At 39.9% G+C, this 20356-nt stretch overlaps 1 protein-coding gene across 6 annotated transcripts in view; it reads right to left on the reverse strand.

The window, feature by feature from the left end:
• Nucleotides 1-20356, reverse strand: part of POU6F2 (POU class 6 homeobox 2) — a 476985-nt gene that overhangs the window by 372201 nt on the left and 84428 nt on the right. For all 6 annotated transcript variants that reach the window (XM_074379792.1, XM_074379795.1, XM_010341328.3 and 3 more), the window contains one exon: nucleotides 4060-4231. In XM_074379792.1, coding sequence (XP_074235893.1) covers nucleotides 4060-4231 — 172 coding nt within the window. The remainder of the gene's footprint in view (nucleotides 1-4059; nucleotides 4232-20356) is intronic.

Below are 20356 nucleotides of genomic sequence, written 5' to 3' on the forward strand. Positions count from 1 at the left end.
CCTAGAAAAGCACAATATCAGAAGAGAAAATCAACCACAAATTTTTTACTTTGGATGCAATGCTTATACATGGTTCTGTAGTTCCATCTCAGCTCAAGGCTCTTAGCTGTGTGTCCAATTCACCCACAGTATAGTACAACTGAGAAGCCGGCCACCGAGACTAACATAGCCACCCAAGATAGCTGGGACTTAAAGGAAAGAAATCATGAGGTTTAACTTGAAACAATAAAAATTCTCCCAGGAGAAACACTGTTAATAAATCATCTTTCAAATCTCAAATATATATATGAGAAAATATTTAGGGCATGTTTTATGAGATCTCACTTCTTCAACTGAGAGTGCATGGGAAAACTTTAGTGCACATATTTTTTCCAAGGATATATATTAGTTTTATCCTTTCCGAGGCCATTTTCCCAACCAAGTTGTTGATGCTACCATTTGAATTTTAGCATCCAACTTGACTGAATGTGGAACACTGAATTCTTGATGGGCATAACTAAAAGTGAAGCACCACATTGACACAAGCACTATAAATGTCACTAGAGAAACACAACAACCTCTTCCCTTTAAGACTGTTTGCCAAAGGCCAGTTTTGAGAATGGTTTCCAATATGTACATCGCTAGTCACATTAAATGACTGGCTCTGTGTAGCATCACTCATCTGATCCCACAGCTAAAGCCCTGTGAGACACAGCACCAAGATTCTCTGATAATCTCCCACCCGCAACCACACGCAAGCCTATTCTCCAAACTGTTTCTTATGGCTCAGAGCTTAGCATAATACAGTCATGAACTGAAAAAGGAGATAGTTATCCTACAGGATTTAGAAGAATAAATAATGTACCACTTAATATATCACAGAGAACTACCTAACCACATGTTTCTCAAAGAAATGCGGATTCATCTCTCCTAAGTGTACTTTAGTTTCCATGGTTGTTCAAGTTAAGCAAAACGTTACCACTGATGTAATTACTTTATAAAACACAAGGGCCCTTTTCTGAACTTTCTACTTAGCCTGGCATATGGCTTCTCCTTTCTCCTTCTGGTATTCTGAGCTGCTCAGAGCACTGAAACATTCTGCACAGTATGTTTCCCTTTGGATGCTGTTAAGTACAGAGGTGCAATTTAAGCAGAGGCATAAAAGACCCACTGGTTCCTCGACTTTCCTTTGTTTATCCACAGAGGGCATCAGTATTAGCCTTTCTCCTGCAGTTTTGGGCTGAAGGTGCCATACTGTGAGGGAAACAGACTTGTCTTCTGGACTGCTAATTTGAACAAGCCACAGATGGGGGAATAGGCTTCAAAGAAATCCATTTATACCAAAATTTCAGGTACAACAAAAAAACCTGAGCTCTGCTTGTCTCCTGTTGGTTAATGTCTCTCTATGAAACTAAACACATCAAGATGCACATGATTTGTCATAATCTGCCCCTTTCATTAGAGAAGCTCAATTTTCAATAATGCAGTGTATATATAGAAGAACGACAGTTTGAGACAGTGAGTATATTAGAAAACTATTGTTTAGATAAAAACATAGATGCTGTCAACTATTCAGGAAGAATGCAATTCCTCCTTATCAAATAAAGGATATAATCAGGACTATATCTAAAAACAAAAACCAGACTTGAACATATGCATATCAAAGAAAATCATGGTTCCTTAAACTGTGTTGCCAAAGTTGCTAAAAATTCTGGGACAGAATTATTCTGGAAAGTTTTAGTCAGTTGCATAAACTAGAATTGCTAAGGCTAAGTCCTAGTAATATTAAAAAGTAAGAGCATAACAGGCCCCCAAAGAGAAGGAAACCTTATGAGAACATTAGGGTGTCTTCCTCCTAATCCTTTCTATTCTTACTTTCTCATACTGTCTCTAATTTTGTCTCAGGTTCTCAAAACTGTTAATCTACTGATTTCTTTTTGACCTAATCGGAAACTGGGAAATACCTGCGTTGTGTCTGAAAAGCATTCTAGAGACTCAAGACAATCAAGTGAATTCGAAAGGAATATAAGATCTAGAATGTAGATTTTGCTGTGTTCTCACACAAATTCAGAAGTTGAGAATTTCAAAATGAAAAGTGGATGCCTTCTACAATCCACTATGATTTTAACATTAAACTATGAATCCTTAGTAAATGGTACCTCACAAAGATACTACTTTTGAATTAAACTTTTAATTCAAATCTCTTTACCATCTTGGAATTTTTGAAGTTTATTTCTCTACACATGCAAATCAGTAAGACGTAGCATAACAAATCTATAACAGTGTTCAACACTCGGAACCCATAAACGAATGAAAAAAAATTGATGACCCCACTTTTGGATTACTTGAAAGAAAACAAGTTGGAGCTCCAAGCTCAAGTTCACAAAATCCACTTACTTCTTTTTAAAATGCATCCAAAGTTTAGGAACAAAAATTTATTATCTGTAGCTTGTTGAACTCAAACTTGATTACTTTTTAAAAGTCAAAGTGCTTACTTAGCATACTCAACATCAGAGGGGCTTGGCCATGGCTTTTGCCTTCCTGTAATTTATCATTTTATCTGATTTTTCTCACTACCCTCTTAAAACTGAAGTGAAGGTTTTAGGGGCTAGTTCTTCCTATATGGATAAAACCTTAGACTATTAAAAAAATTTCTTTAGGGTGAAAACGCTAAAACCAGAATGCACAGGTTTAGAAATTTATGTCAGAGGTGGCATTGCTGCTTTTCAAAGAAAGGGTACTACCACAGAATTCTTGAAATTGGAATCTAGTATATTGTTAAGCATAACATAGTATTGTACCAAGAGAAAATCTGAAAAGCAAAGTTTCTCTGCAACATTTCTCTAACGTTTGATTAAGAATTTAAAATTAAGGAAAAGCTCATCTGTTGAAGCAAGTACCAAACTCTCAAGGCAGCTTTCTTTCTGTAGGTGAAAATAAAGAAATAAATAAAGCCTGTGTTTTAAGCTGAACTGCTGACTTGCTTAATAAAGTAGTAGTCTATGTAATAATTTTTTTTTTTTGAAGTTCAGGTACTTGATTGTTTTTTACCTGAGACCAAGCAATACTCTGCCTGATATATATATATCAGGTTAGTATATATACATATGTCTATGTGTGTGTGCACACACAGGCACTTGAAAATAATTAAAAGCAAATGTTTCAGGAACAATTGTTCTGAAAACCTAACGTCACTCTGAACCCTAAAGTGCTTCTCCAGCAGAGACATCCATTAACATCTATCACTCAGGCACGCGCCTCAACAACCCGCTCCCCTTTCTGATTAGAGATCACAGTTGCTTGAGTTGGCTTACAGAGTGTCATCTGTTTGAATGACAGATGTCTTTGCTGGAGTGGCACTTTGCTTGTTCTTGTTTTGTTTATGAAACAAAGATTCCTAAAAGGTCCTGGGCTGCCTCTACTTTTAGTTATTGAGGCTATAAACAGCATGTTGAAAGGGAGAGAGGTAGGGGAGGGAATCAGAGAACCTGTTTTCTTTCCTCATCACCTTTTTAAAAGAAGAAATATTCATTCTGATTGTGATGACACAATGTTATTTCTCAGAGCAATTCCTGTGGCCACCTTTGTTTACCTGGCATAGCACGACTTGTATTGATATTTTTCAGTTCTCCTCTCCCATCTTTAGACGACAGATAATGTCTTTACTCACCTTCCCCTTAACAAAAGGCTGCAAAGGAACCTGAAACCGAGTCGATATTTACTCAATAAATGTTAACCAGTTCTCACAATGGAACTGATTTCCTGATTATTATTATTACTTTCTAACTCTCTCTCTCTCTCTTTTTTTTTTTCCCAAATAATTTCCAGCCTGGGGACTCTAGCCATATCTGACAAGTCAAAATGGGCAGCGAATAAGTTCCTTGCTGGTAAAAGTTTGGAGGACATCCTCCTAGCCGGCTGGAATCAGCTTCGATGGCTTAGCACCTCCAAGATGCTCCTTTTTAGTACTTACAAGAAAACTGAATGAACAACAGAAAAAAAAGGGGGGGTGGGTAGGGGGTTGGATTGCTCTTCCGGACAACATGGTAGTAGTGAAATGAAATACCTAGACAGACTTACCGAAGAGCTTGCTGGGAGTGTCCTCGCTGTCATTTGATTCCACAGGCGCAAGCAGGGGCTCATTCAGCTCGCTGTCTGAAGTAGCAGCCTTGTCCTCACCTCTCAACTCCGCATTCATTTCACTCCGCACTGACAGCAAGGGCTTACTGACTTGTCCAGCTATCATTGGATCCTAGGATGGGCAAAAAGAGTGAAGGGGAGGAAAAAAAAAGTGGCAGCTTTAGAGTGCGTGTCCTCTCTCTCCCTCTCCCTCTCTTCTCTCTCTCTCTCTCTTCCACACACACTCTCCCTCTCTCCTCTCTCTCTTATCTCTGGCTGCTCCCGCTGTTATTGCTGGCTGCAGTCAAGTGAAGAGCTATTACAGATCCGATGAGTTCTCCATTACTCCCCACCCTATTAAAGCTCAACTAGCATGTGAGAGATTCAGGAGGCTTCGGAGGAGAAAAAAAAAAAAAAAAAAAAAAAAAAAAAAAAAAAAAAAAAACTTCTTTGAAAGCAACCTAACCGGCAGAGCTTTAATTGTGGGATATGCTTTTGTGCGAATGTTTTTACACCTTGTTCTGTCTTTAATGCAGTAAGAAAAAAAGAAAGTGCTGGGCTTGTACTTCAGCAACATACTAAAAAGGAAGAGCACCCTATGGAGGAACCACAGGCTATTTTAAGAAGCCTTCTCCCCGGGGGAGAAGCAATTAAACCCTATCCCAAGAGCAGAGAAAAAAAGATAGGGAGAAAAGAGACCTCGAAAGGCTTTCAATGGAATAAAAGATATTTCTTATGTAAATTCTATAAGCACCTTAGAAGTTGGCTTCCCTGGTCCCAGATTGGGAACCGGAGCTGACCCCAAATCACATGAACATTTTAAAGCAAATAATATACAACACAATATACGAAAATTGATTTAAAAATTTTTTTAAGGAATTGGGAAAATACTTACAAACTGTGTTCAATAATTCGGATGCCTAGAGCATCATATACCCAGAGCATTAAAGAAAAAGAAAACAAAAATCACCTCCAGAAAAAACAAACTTTTTCCCCTAATTATTTAGATCTGCTTTATCTTCAGCTCATCTAGAAGGGCATTTTAGGATCAGAAATATTTTCCAAGTGTAGTCTTTTATTCCGTTTGCAAACTGAGATGCATAATATTGTTTTGACACAATATTGGATGCAGAAGGAAGAGCAAGAAGTGCCCTTTTTGCAAGATCTGGGAGCTATTTATTGCCAAGTTCATGCCTAAATGGTTCCTGAGCAGGAAACAGGTGACCAGCACAGAAGCAGGTGGGGCAGCAGGCTCCCGGGTCCCACCATTGCATTGGTTGCGGTGTGCCTCTGTGTGTGTGTGTGTGTGTGTGTGTGTGTGTGTGTGTGTGTGTGTGTATGTGTTTTAATGTATTCATGCCTGAAAAGTGAATTTGATATGACACATGATAATCTATGAAAATGTTAATCAATACAAATAGTTTAAGCTGTCATCAAATGCACTTCTTTAGTCAATACTCATACCATTGAAAACAATGTCACTGTCACCAGGGCTTAATTTGCACAGCACTTAAATATTGGACTCTGTGCATCAATGCACTTCTTCTTCAAATACTGTAGGTAAACACATTTTCTCCCTATTTAAGGCTGAAGCACTCAGCACGCATTTAGCTGAGCCGAATCCTCCCTTTTGAATACCTTGATAGGTCCACTGGAGGGCAAAATTAATACTTAATTGAATCTCACAGTCATCAAAATAATCAATACTTTTTTATTATTTATTCTTTACAGTCTGTTGACTGTTTCAAACCTCTGAGGGAATGGTGGAAAGGATTCATGGCTTTGAAACACTGTCATTTAACAAGGTAATTTTCAGTGGGGCATTAGGGGTTGTGAAACATATAATAAAACAAAAATGGTGGCTTATAATAGGAAGAAAGAAAAGAATTATATTTCTGCCATCTAACAAAACAGGATAAATAAAAAAGCAAGTGCAGAGAGAGAGAGAGAGAGAGAGCAAGAGAGGAGGGGGACGAGGGAGAGAGAAAGACTGGCTTTTGAAGGGTTTTATCATATCAAGAGCAGAGCCGAGCTTTCATAATGCTGACATTTCTCATCCTGACAATCCTAAACAAGTGGAAAGGATGAGATCGCAGATATCATCTTTCATCACATTCCCCAGCTTAAGAACCAACATGACAGCTCCTCTCCCCTTTACACTGTTAATTACTAAATAAAATACTACTCTCTGTCAGCACCAGATTATTGCAGATAGCAACCACAAACATTTCTCCATTGTTTTTCCCCCTCAGAAATGGTGATACCTACCTTGAACTCTTTAGAAAAGAAATTAGACTTGTCTCACTGTATTGTAAATATTTGAAATATAATCAATGTAATCAATGTGGTCGATTCACAGTATTGTCAGCTTGAATTTGCTAGTGATAGATTAGCATTTTGTTTACTGGGTCTTGTTGCTGGGATTTGGAGCGCTTGAAACTTGGGGGAGATGGGGGAGGCAGGCAGATGGGAAAGGAGACACACAATTCTAAAGATTTCTCCAGACCTCTTTCCTAAATATCTAAGAAAGCATGCATGTTTGAGTTCTGATTTAGTTGGTGTGTGGATGGGTAAGGAGGGGAACAATGCCCGCTGCTTGACCTCATGGCGTTTCTAAGTATACTCGTCATGTGATGTAAAGATTCCAGGCTTACATTCTAGTCCATACTTCTTACTTTATAAAAGGTTGAATCCTCAATTTCTCTAATCTAAAGGAAGGAATGTGACCTGTACCTTTGAGACACCCAGTCTCTGTCGCGGCACTGCTCATCTGAGCATTTTTTAAGGTAATGTTAATGATAAACTTATGTTGAGAAGAGCAGTCTTATGATAAGTCAGACATGATTATTAATATGCCAGTGAATATCTGGGTAAACTTAAGAAAGACTATTTTACTCTTGCTTTATTTGTGAAGGGTCAAACTGAATCCCGAATCACACCGACCAGCTGAAATGCAGCTGCTGGGTACAAGTGCACTTAAATCTTTAAGATGTTCTGTCTGGCTGATGTGGGCAAAACATGCACTGGCAGATGGTATATGTTCACTGACCATTAGTTCTTCCTCCTCACATTACTTTTATGTACCTCATACATGGCTAGGTTCCCAGCTAGTGCCCTTCATTGACTTGAGCTTCAAAAATCCAAGAGTTCGCCATTCAAGTACTCATTTGATTTTTTTTTGTCTTACAAAATACTTTACGTTTTCCATGATAGAGCTGTAGCCCACATATATACATGTGTGTGTGTGTGTGTGTGTGTGTGTGTGTGTGTGTGCATGACATGGTTAAACAGCAAACCCCTAGTGAGGCAGAGAGCAGACAGCTTTTAATCACAGCTGCAGCCACTGGGGGGTCTATTTGAAAATGTGTCACAAGCAGTAACCACTGAGTACAGACTTATAAGTGATGGGGGAGTGCCTCTTTCAAGTAGCACTCGGCTCGGAAGTCATTCTCTCTCTGCCAAGAGTCATAGCAGTCTGTGAAATCCTTTCTGCCTGAGTGAAGAGAGAATTTTCTAACATGCACCTACATAGGTGCTTGTAGAAATGTAAGAGACTTGCAACTTCAGCCTGTACAAGGATCTCTGCAGCGGTAAACAGGAACAGAAATAGCTAGTACAGGTGAGAAATAAAATAGAGCTGATGAAGACTTCTTACGAAACTCTGAAATTGTTACTATCACAATAGAAGATGCTGAGACTTCCTTGCAATTTGTCTATCAGACCTGACAGAAGAAAGTGACTGGTCCACCATGGAACAGTATTGCATGTGTGCAAGGATAGGATGTGGCATGTGCCAATACGGGACACTCACGGGGCCATCAGAGGCCCAAGAACCAGACGGTGAAAAAAGGAGAAGCAGGAGAGGTAGTTTGCATTAGCAAAATTGCAACAAAAATTTTCACTGCATCCTACAAGGAGAGGACTGCAATAAACATCAGAAACTACACAGTGATGGCCGGGCGTGGTGGCTCACGCCTATAATCCCAGCACTTTGGGAGGCTGAGGCAGGTGGATCACGAGGTCAAGAGATTGAGACCATCCTGGTCAACATGGTGAAACCCTGTCTCTACTAAAAATACAAAAATTAGCTGGGCATGGTGGCACGCGCCTGTAGTCCCAGCTACTCGGGAGGCTGAGGCAGGAGAATTGCTTGAACCCAGGAGGTGGAGGTTACACTGAACCGAGATTGTGCCATTGCACTCCAGCCTGGGTAACAAGAGTGAAACTCCATCTCAAATAAGAAAGAAAAGAAAAGAAAAGAAAAGAACAGAAAGAAAGAAAGAAAGAAAGAAAGAAAGAAAGAAAGAAAGAAAGAAAGAAAAACTACACAGTGATTATTTGTCTCCTTCAAGCATTATTAAGGAATAAAAATAGGTCCCACTTATTGAATGCCTTTACCAGACTGGCTCCTCAGATAGATCTAATGTTACCCTGGCTATGCAAGGTATTAGCCCCATCATATGGATAAGAGATGGAGGCTCAGTAGGCTAAGTTTCTTGCGCCAAAGGCACGCAGCTAAATGGTAAAGCTGCATTTTTCAACCCTAGCAGATTTATCTCCAAACGTCAGCATCTTTTTTACCCAGTAGGCATTGGGTGAAAAATTCAAGGCTTATGGACTTAGTAACTCATGGAGTATCCCAGATTTTGGATTATGAGCTAGAGCCAATGGCTGTGAAGAGAGTTAAAGCCTGGATAATCTAGTCCCAGACATGCTGTGTGTAGTATCATCTTCCCTACAGAAGGTAGGAACAGAACAGCTGTCTGGTTGACATTGCTTGAATGAAATCTATGGGGCAATATGGTATAGTAGACAGGACATCAGAGAGTGTTCAATACCCAGGCTTGCATGCAGCCTCACCCTCTAGACAAACATGGCAAGCCACTTAACCATGTTTGACCTTGGTTTTCTTGTCTAGAAAGTGAAAAGGCTATAATAACCCAATATTTCCCAAAGTGCATTACACAAAACACTTGTCCCAAAAGATATTCTACAATAAAAGAGCTCTGCAGTTGTACCCACATGGAAAACTCGGCAGGGAAGCCCACCAGGAAAGAAAGTCCATCTAACTATCTAACTCTCTTATCCTAGCATTTCCCAAAATTATTTGACCATGGTAGGTCTTTGCCTTATAACTCTTATTTAATAGATCTGGAATGTGCCAGGTTAGATTATCCATAAATTATGGCACTAATTGTTAATGATTCTATAATACTAAACTCAAAAACTTCTGTAAGTACATATTTGTCCAGTGCTTCTCACATTCTAACAACTTTTACTTAATTTATGTTTCTTAGAGTTCATTTTTGTGTAGTTGGCATATATGATATATGATTTACTATATACTAACCATATGTTCTGTCATCATACGCTAACTTCTGATGTGCTTTCATGTAATTTTTAAATAGAGATGTCCCAGTGTATTTCTACTGTAAAATCTTTTAAGAGTAGATACAGGGCACTGTATTAAGGAGGAAAATTCAACTTGGGCTTTGTTTTTTTTTCTTTTTTTACTAGGCTGCTAAAAATAATACCACATAAACAGATATATAATTCAGCTAAATACCTTCAATAATTTCAACAACAGAGTTCCGATAAGCATATGTATTCTCATTTTATAGTCGGAGACACTAAAGATAGCAAGATAATTAACTTAGCAAAGCATCCGTGTCCAGTGGCAGCCACATGATGGAAATAGCCATACCTCTCTACGCTGAGTTTGAACGAGGTCCAGCATATTTTTATGTACATGCAAACTAACGATGAAAGAGGCCATCAGCACAGCTCTGAGGAAAATGTAAATAACATAGGCAGGCTTCAAAAATCCAGGGAAACACTTCATTTGGTTGTGAAGCACTCAAGTATAGTAAAGTTATACAATACACAACAGATCTATTCCTAGAATTCAATAGAAAAATTATATTCATTATAAAGAAAAAAAGGTATTGAATTTTCCCTCCTCTCAAAATTCTACATTTCAACTTAGGCAAATGGATAGAAACAAATTACCTATGTTCAATTTAAGATGCAAACACAGTGTCATATTTTGTGTTTAGTTTCTCCGACTGAGAAGAGGTAAGAAAAGCACACTTACTTTCTTTTATTAATTACTAAATACTATAAATTATTTTAGCTCGATATGATATTTAATGTAAGAGTATTTCTCCCAAAAGTTATAAAATATTACTAATTTTTCATCATTCAATATTTCCTTACTTTTTCAGTAGTTTTTTTATAAAGCCTTCGATTTGACTTTCTGAAATAAGACCATATTTTATTTTTATAAGTGTTTTTTTTATTGACGTAAGTATATGTATTTATGGTAGAACATTTTGAAAATTTGAGATCAAAGAAGGACACTACAAGTACCATAAATTCACCCACAACTGATTATTTTAAATGTCACTTTTTGGGCTGCAAATAAAAATTATTTTGAAAATAAGTGGAAAATCCCAGATTTCTAGCAAATATTCAACAGACAAAATTTTCCATTATAATGCACTTCATTACTAAGCTTATACATGCATACCTTTGATTGCCCCACAGTAGATTTTCACAGCCAAATGTTGATCCCAGTATGGACTCAACATTCCCAACTGCTATCTTTTTCCCCGTGCCTCTCCATTTTACAGTTAGTGTGGCTGAAATTTTATTTAATCCTATCCCAAAATAAATAAGATAAGTATTCTGTGAAAATCAAGCAAGAACATTCAAAACTAAAAATAAATGCTGTGTTTAACAGTGGAGTACTAAAGAGGGGACCCCATGGATATTCCCTGATTTAGCGCTAATTACTGGCAAGACCATGAACTGCTGTCTCTTCTCCCATCTTGGTTCCCATGCTAATGTGACTTTTTATATCCCAAAAAGGATATTGTGAGACTTAAGTGAGGTAATGTACAGATACTGTGTATGAATGTGTTTTGAAAGATCTTAAAGTATTATACAAATGACTATTTTCTACAATACTGCTTCCCACATTAAGGTGTCTGACTGGGGGTTTACTTTTTACTCCACACCCTCAGTTTGGAGCACGAGTCACCAAATCATTGAAATTGAAGACCTAAATAGATGCTGTAGGCGATGCTGTGGGGTGCTGGCCAGATCCTCCCTTTAGAACCAAGGCACTCAATTCTCAGCAGCCAGCCATGTTGCCCCTCAATGGCTCATAGCAGAGGAGTCCTTTCTCAAGAACTGTTCCTGCCTGAAAGGAGCTGCCTCCGTCAAGGTCATGCCTGGGGCAGCCTGGACTTTGCCTTTTGGCCTGCAAAGCCTGAAATATTTACCATCTACCTCTTTACAGAAAAAGTTTGCCAACCCATGAGCTCCAACCTGGGTTCGATCAGTTGCCTTAATCGATATTCATGCTCCAAGACTGGCGTTCAATCAGAAGAGCCACATTCCAGGCGTGGCCACCACAAACACTGTTCAGCTGTCCACCACTCCCTCACCTTGCATTTTGCTGTCTAGTATCATTTATATTAATTTGGGTAAAATTAGTGCCTTATTGATCAGCATTAATAGAGGTTAGAAATAGGTTCTCATTTGCTTAAATTAGTCATTTTCAAAATATGTATATTGGCTAAAGTATTTTGGAGACCTTCTCCACCTTTGCATGCAAGCAGAGAGTATTAATGATCTAGCAAGTCTTGTTGCTTATGCCTATAGATCTTGCTTCTAGAACTCTGTCATGTCTACCTTAATGAACCTTCAGGCAAGGTATGCTAGATTCACCTAAAATGACAGAGAACTATGACTTCATTAAGCTTTCAGACAAGTCAAGTAAACTATTTGGAAATAATTGGTAATAAAAGCATGTTTAATAAATATCTGAATGTATGGCAGCTCTTGGTCTGAGAGCTTGTTTTCATCATAATCAGAATGCAGGGCTTTGAGGACTACCATGCAGAAAACCCTCACTCATCTCTAACCACTACTGACTACCATTATCTACCAAAAATAACCTAATAGTTGTACATACAAATGGTGCCTCAGGCCACCTGCACCACAACCCACTATACCCAGTGATGACCCCCAGTCAGATGAACACTGTATTAGAGGCAGGCAAGCTCATTACACAGTAAAATAAGGTCTAGCACTTCTGTTAAAAGGATGTCCTGGGCAAATTATACTATTTTCTAACCCACTACTGCCCAACACTTTATCTAGGGAATATTTGGTTAAGGCGAATGTCCAGAATCACCTTGAAAGAAAAAAATAAAACAGCAAATATCTGATTTCCTTTGGTATAACAGTATGGCATTTCATTACCAACAATAAGTGTGCATATATGGGCAATTTAAGTGTCTCTTGTCTTTTTGTTGAACTTCATATAAGTGTCCTTTTCTCCTGTCAATATCCACCTAGGGTCTCTATCCCTCTCCAAGTCCCACCATGAATGCCAGGTCCTCTTAACTAAGCTTATACTCTAGCAGATACGTCCATTGATAATGAAAACAGATGCAGCTATATTTAAACACAGACAAGCAAATAAGCCAAACAGCTCATCAACACAAACCTGTAGGTTGAAATAACAACACAATAATCAATAAAACAGGAGTCTGACAGTTCTGGACTTCCACAAAGCATCTAGCACGTAGTTGGACACACCTCCTTAGAGTCCTCACCTTGAACCTCTATAGCTTCTTTGCCCCTAGGAGGTTAAAATGACTGTATGGACGTTGCTTCATGTATACTTATCTAGGACGAAAGGGAGACACTGGTATTGACAACCTAATAGCACCATCAATTCAATTTCTGCTGCCTTTGTGAAAAAGCATCAATAAGAGTTCAATCCAGGCTCATCTAGATCTGGGCTTTTGGTAATGGGGTTATGCAGCAATATTGACATTGCATACACATACCCTATATTCATACATTCTTCATAATCTGATGGCTTCAAATAGGTATCAGGATTTAATCAGAATACAACTCAGATTAAAGTGAATTTACATTTAGCAATTTGAATGTAGAGTTTCTTGAGAATTACAAAGAGAGAACCTCTGGTCTGTGTCCTAAAAAGAGCTTACTTTCTAGCATCTTAAAAATTCTAGCAGAGGCACTTAATATGTGTGTGTGTGTGTGTGTGTGTGTGTGTGTGTGTGTGTGTGTGTGTATTTTGTCTGCTTGTGTATATTTGAACATTTGCAACTTTTTGCAAAAGTGAGAAAGTCAGTTTCCAGAATGGAAAGAGCTGTTCTCTAGTTCCAGGGTTTTAAAACTGAGCTCTGAGAAGCCCTAAGGGCTTTAGAGAGGTGCCTCCAGGATCTCAAAGGGAGATAGGGGAAGACCTAAGTGCCCACTCCAAGTTTTTAAGACCATATTGTCTCCTCCCATCTATTTTACATGGAGTCTTTAGTATACTTGAGAAAAAGGTTTCACAGATCTGCCCAAATTGCATATTTGCAATGCATCACAGATGCAATAAAATCATGATAGTTTGGATCATTTTCTTTTTTAAAAATATAATTTAATTTTATTTTAAGTTCCAGAATACATGTGCAGGATGTGCAGGTTTGTTACCTAGGTAAATGTGTGCCATAGCGGTTTGCTGCACCTATCGATCATTTACTTTTTCAAAACACTTAGGTGTAAGACCTTATAGCCGAGATGTCTGAGTCTCTGGCAGGCAGACACGTGTCAAAATTACCAATACTGGGCACTATGTCTGATACAAACAGGTTCTCAATAAAAGACTATGTTTTGGCTGATTCATTGATAGGAAGGAAGGAAGGAAGGAAGGAAGGAAGGAAGGAAGGAAGGAAGGAAGGGAGGGAGGGAGGGAGGAAGGAAAGAGGAGCGGAGAAGAAAGGAAAGAGAAGAGAGGAAAAGGAAGGAAAACAGGGAAGGAGAGAGAAAAAAAGGAAGAAGAAAAGAAAGGAAAGGAAAAAGGGTAGGAGAGGGGAGGGGAAGGGAGGAGAGAAGGAAGGCAAGGAGGGAAGTTCAGAGTAAGGATTACCTTTGGTTGAAATTTTCAACATTTATTTAGCTGTGTCGGAAACTACATAATACGAAGCCAAGGCTTCACCAGGCTATCTTACCTCTCTGACTCTGCACACACATACATACTGATCCATATGCTGCTTCCAGAAACAGAATTGAGTTCCGTTCGTGTAACTGCATTACTTGTAACGCAGGACAAGATGGGAGAACGTAGTAGCGATACCGGAAAGGAAAAGGAAAGTCTCATTTCCCCCCAAGACGCAAGCTGAATGGGAGAGGAGCTGCTACTACCAAGCTAGTCCGGAGATTAGTCCAACAAAGCTAAGGCAGCAGAGCCCCGGACACCCCAAGGTGTGCGCAGGGATGACGCCCCAAAGGCGCAGCGTCTGGGCTCCGTCTAGCTCCTTGCTCAGCTGGAAGCATCTTCATGTCATTGAAGGAAGCTGACCACTGCCAGCACCACTACAGAACTGACTGCGGTCCCAGCCTCCTTCTGGCCTTCAGGAGCAGTGTCATTAAACACACATCGTGTATTAGAGGCGTGATTTGACTGCAAGTGTCCCCCTGGTACTATTTTTCTTAGAAGAAGAAGAGATTGATTTAAATGAACATTACATGAAATATGTGTATACATCTAATTCTGTCCTTCCATTCTGATGATAAAGTTGAGAAGAACACTTTTTCTTCGAAAAACATCCAGCTTTTTATGGTTTCAGATTTCCATAAATAAATACAGAAATCCAGCCTGCCCCCTGCTGACAGACTAATATTCCTCAAGATCCAGCTCAAAACTTGACTGTGTCCACAGCAGTTTCTGAGTTAGGCCAGAACTCCTGCCTACCATGCCAGGCCCTCCTTGTCTGGAGCCTGGTCTACCTTTCTCAGGCTGTGACATTGGGCTGGGCACTGCACCACCAGGGAATGTGCTTTTCACGTTATAATGATTGCTAGGATAATTTTCTGACATGTGGCAATAAAGTGTCCAGGCACTTCCTGGTCTAGCTCCACAGAGATGCCCTTTGGTCCGTAACAGGCAGTTGGTGGTCAGCCTCACCTGGGACCTCGCACAGCCCCACACCCCAGTCCCATGGTGCCAGGGTGGGTGCTTGGGCACTGGAGCCCAAGAGCCTGTCATTGGGTTCACATGGGTTCACCTCCTACTCACTGAAGAATACAGTTCTCTGAGCCTCCATTTCTATGAGAGAAAAATGGGATAACAGCAGTATATGCCTCATGGGATGGATGGGTTAGCAGATTAAATAAATAATTCACAAATAGTGCTCAGAGCAGGCTGACTGCTTAGTAATAGTAAGAGATTTAGGTATTGCTTGCTCCCTGCTGTCTGCGACCCTTCTGACAAGGTGTGGCTGTTTGTGTTGTTTATGTGAAGAAGCTTCTTAGCCTTCATCAGATTTTAAAGGGATTCATGATCTGCCGCCTGATCTGCTCCCCATTCCACACCCCACCAAAAAAATCAACAAGTAACCACTGCTAAAAAGAATACACTGTCTTTATATCTGCATACTTCAAATATTAGGACAGTGCTGGGCACATAATAAACCCTCACTAAATGTCTATTGCTTTCATTTGAAAAACAAAAATAAGAGTTGATATCTATAAAAGATAAAAAAAGAAAAATATTAATTTACATTTTTATTTTTATTTTTTCTACATTTTTTTTTTTTAATTTTTGGAGACTAGTCTTACTCTGTTGTCCAGGCTGGAATGCAGTAGCACAATCTCGGCTCATTACAACCTCCACCTCCCATGTTCAAGCAATTCTTCTGCCTCAGCCTCCCACATAGCTGGGACTACATCTGCCGCCATGCCCAGCTTATATTTTGTATTTTAGTAGAGATGGTTTTTCACTATGTCAGCCAGGCTGATCTCAAATTCCTGACCTCAGGTGATCCATCCGCCCAGGCCTCCCAAAGTTTTGGGATTACAGGTGTGAGCCACTGTGCCAGCTAACTTTTTTGTATTTTAGTAGAGATGGGGTTTCACTGTGTTGCCCAGGCTTGTCTCAAACTCCTGAGCTCAGGCAATGTACCAGCTTCCACCTCCCAAAGTTCCAGGGTTACAGGTGTAAGTCACCACGCCTAGCCAATTTAGATTAAAAAAAAAATGACTCAGAAGTTGTTTGAGAAGGAAACTGTAAATCCTAACATCTTATGATTTTAAGAAATAAGTAACTATAAGGGGGCTATAAAGTCCATAGATTTTTCTCTCTGAATTAAAACAGTATCTGGCTTTTAATTCTACAAGGTTCACATCTCCACGTTCTCTAAATAAACCATTCTACTTCCGTTCAAAAGGCTATTGCCTAATAGATTTCACCAATAAATGTTTTCCTTCCCTCTATTCCGAAACTGCAATAGCACACGCTGGGAAACAGCTAATGTGGCTTGGTTGCTCCAGCTTTGCTTCCTGTGCTTCCCAGCAGTCTGAGCAGCTTGCTCTTGGCCAGCACCAGACAGTATGGAGTTTTCCTCTCGTTCTCTGCCTTGGGTCTGTACATGGCTGTGCCCAGCGCCAGCTGCTCCTGTCCCTCCCTCTCCTGTAATCCACTCTCCTTTAATATTCCAAGGGTGACCCTTGACTGTCCTTTGAATGCAGCTCCAATTCAAAAGGCATCTGAGCCTTTAAGACAAGAAGAGATAACATAATTCTGAGGAGATGGGGGTGGGGAGGAAGGAAGAATGTGATTGGAAAGATTAGCTAAATCTTCTCATTCCTGGGGATTTGGCTGCTCACAAAAACATGAAGTGGAAAGTTTGTCTTTTTTTTTTTTTTTTTTAATAGGTTCTCTCCATTCCATCAACTGTCTTTATTAACCCCTATTAAAAATATTTTGAAGATTTGTTTCCAACCCAAACTATAAACAGAGGCTTAAGTAAATATGTCTTTAAATCTCTAGCCTTTGAAATTGAGGGCAATTTGAAAACCAGGCCAGCCTTTATTAATATTTACTTACGTCCCCTTTAGTTTGCATGGATTGGGGATGGCTCTGAATCAGGGTCTACTTAAGACAAAACTAATGCAATTCAACAAATATTTATTGACAGTTCATCAGTACCAGGTGTTGTGCTAGGAACAATGAGCAATGCAAAGACCTGGAAACATCAGCTACCATCAAAAATTTCACCATCTAGTAGACATCAGCCAAGAGAAGAGAGTAACTGTATTCAGCGTCTTCCATGTGCCTGTCTACTTTCACAGAAATAGCATTTTCTTAGCACCCCGATCATGTTAAAGCAATGTGTTCTATGTATGTGGATTAGGCATGTGCACATACAAACACAACACCCTGTCTTGGAAGCACTGTCTTGACCTCATTATGGTTGCTAATGAATAAACATGTCTCTCCACTCAGGGAGTTTTGACTGGTTTTCTAGGCTTTATTTCTCATTTTAGGGAGATAATCAGCAACTGACGACCCACCATCTCACACTCTGAAGCTCACACAGTGAAACAAGGTTTCCACACAGCCATTCAAGATTGACACTGCTGGATGGAACAGATGAAGCATCTGAGTTGCTGTTTCTCTCCAAGTATATGGAAAGAATTGTTGACTTAATATCCTCAAGCACCTAGAATGGCTAATGTGTTGTCAAGGGGGAAATCAGACCCATTTTAACAAATCAGAAAGGCACCTTCATAAAAGCATGTAAAAATAGGTGAGCTAAAGTCTTCATAAACAATTGGCTCTGTTAAGTGGGTTTAGGGGCTTATACCATATCCACCTGCTATCATTGATTTGCTTAGACAAATTGTTTAAGGCAAAAATGCATCATAGATTGCAGAGAAACAAGGTCAACTCAATGCTGACTGAATTATCCCAAATTTGAATATGTAAGTGAAGTCTGTCCCTATGACACTGATGTACCAGTGCTCCAAGAAGGCTGACTCCTCCATGGCTGGAATTTAGCCTCATTACACAATCAATCCTCTTTCACGCTACTCCATTGAGCTGCTGCACTATAACTCCACAGGGGCATGCATTTTGCCTGAAAAGTTTTCTGTTTCCTGCATGACACAAATGAGAGATGAAATATTGCTGGATTCTCCTCCTTTCTCGCATACCTCAACTACCAGGGCCCATGTATCAACCTTCCTCCACGCAGATGGTTCCTGCCCTGATGCCCTGTGAGATTTGAGCTCTGTCTGCGAGGTTTGCCCTTGGCTTTCGGATCTTGTGGGTGCTTATTTCCTTAGAAGGTCAAGCAAAACTCTTAATCAAGCCTGCTGAATACTTCGTTAAAATAAATCAGCAAGAAATCATCTTTTGAATTAAAATAAGCAGAAAAATCCAAATTAGCATTGAGATAAACTAGGAAAAAAATTCCCAAATTTTGTTATAAAAATAATTACAAAAGACTTTTAAACACTGAATGTCTTTGTAAAATTCAGTGGAAAAAGTTTGATTTGTTGTTGCACAAAGACTACTAGCATTTTTTTCTCATTTAACTTTGATTTTGTGTGTGTGTGTGTGTTTAGAGATGGGGCTTCACCATTTTGCCTGGGCTGGTCTTGAACTCCTGGGTTCAAGTGATTCTCTCACCTTAGCCTCCCCAAGTGCTGGGATACAGGTATCAGTCACCATACCTGGCCTTGGTAGTGTTTTTAATGTTATGTATTTATTTATCCAACATGCTATTGAGTGAGTACTATATGCCAAGGGTCCCCAAAGCTCGGGCCATGGACCAGTCTGTGGCCTGCTAGGAACTGGGTCACACAGCAGGAGGTGAGCAGTAGGTAAGCAAGTGAAGCTTCATCTGTATTTATAGCCTCTCCCCTCTAGCTCACATTACCACCTGAGCTCTGCCTCCTGTCAAATCAGCAGCGACATTAGATTCTCGTAGGAGCAAAACCCTATTTGAATTGCATGTGTGAGGGATCTCGGTTGCCTATTCCTTGTGAGAATCTAATGCCTCATGATCTCTCACTGTCTCCCATTACCCCAAGATAGGACCATCAAGTTGCAGGAAAACAAGCTCAGGGCTCCCACTGACTCTACATTATGGCAAGTTATATAATTATTTCATTATATATTACAATGTAATAATGATCATAGAAATAAAGTGCACAATAAATGTAATGTGCTTGAATCATCCTGAAACCATCCCTGTCTCCTGAGTCTATGGAAAAATGGTCTTCTGTGAAACCGGTCCCTGGTGTCAAAAACATTGGGGACCACTGCTATACGCCGTCCACTCCTCTAGGTGATGGGAACACATCACTGAACAAGACAGATCAAGTCCAGGGCCCCCTTGCAGCTAAAATCACAGTGCAGGGAAGGACAAATGTGAAATAAGTAAATATGATGTTGAGTAGTAATGAGTATTATGAACAAAAACAAAGTGGGCTGGGTGCAGTGGCTTATGCCTGTAATCTCAACACTTTGGGAGGCTGAGATGGGCTGATCACCTGAAGTCAGAAGTTCGAGATCAACCTGGCCAATATGGTGAAATCCCGTCTCTACAAAAAATACAAAAATTAGCTGGGTGTGGTGGCACATGCCTGTAATCCCAGCTACTAGGGAGGCTGAGGCAAAAGAATCACTTGAATCTGGGAGGCGGAGGTTGTAGTGAGCTGAAATTGCACCACTGCGCTTCGCCTGGGCAACAGAGCAAGATTCCGTCTCAAAAACAAACAAACAAACAAACAAACAAAGAAAGCAGGGCATAGGGTGACCCAGAAGGGTGCCAGCATGTAACTTACGTAAGGCAATCTGGGAGGTCTCACAGTGAAGGGACCAGTGGGCACAGCCACAGTGCCCGAGGGGAAGGGCATGTGAGCATCACAAGGCCATGTGGAGGAAAAGGCCCCGCACTGTGGGCCTGTTTAGTGCCCTCTTGGGGACAGGAGGCTGGTGAAGCTAAGGAGTGCATGGATGCTAGAGAAGTGGCCCATGGCCAGATCTAGTGGATCATTTCTTGGCCATTGCGAGGATGTGAAATTTAATTCCAATCACAAGAGAAAACCACTTGAGGGTTTTGAGTAAGGCATGACAAGGTCTGACATATGACATACCTTCCAAAAGCCTGCTTTGTGGGGAGGCAAAAGTGGCAGTGTGGAAGGAGATGCCTCGTAGTTTGAGCACCAGACACATTTTGAATTAAAAATAAAAGATTTTAACAGGTTTACTGTGCCATCAAAAAGCTGTCATTCTCATAGAACTAGGAAAAACATTTCAATAACTCAAATCTTACAAAAACTCAAATTTAAGCCATTTTTTTCTTACTGTCTTATCACAACGATCCTTATATCAACCAAATTCCTTTTGAGAATCAAATGAATCATATCTCAGCTTTAG

The sequence above is a fragment of the Saimiri boliviensis genome, chromosome 10 (genome assembly GCF_048565385.1).
Source record: "Saimiri boliviensis isolate mSaiBol1 chromosome 10, mSaiBol1.pri, whole genome shotgun sequence".
Lineage (NCBI taxonomy): Eukaryota > Metazoa > Chordata > Mammalia > Primates > Cebidae > Saimiri > Saimiri boliviensis.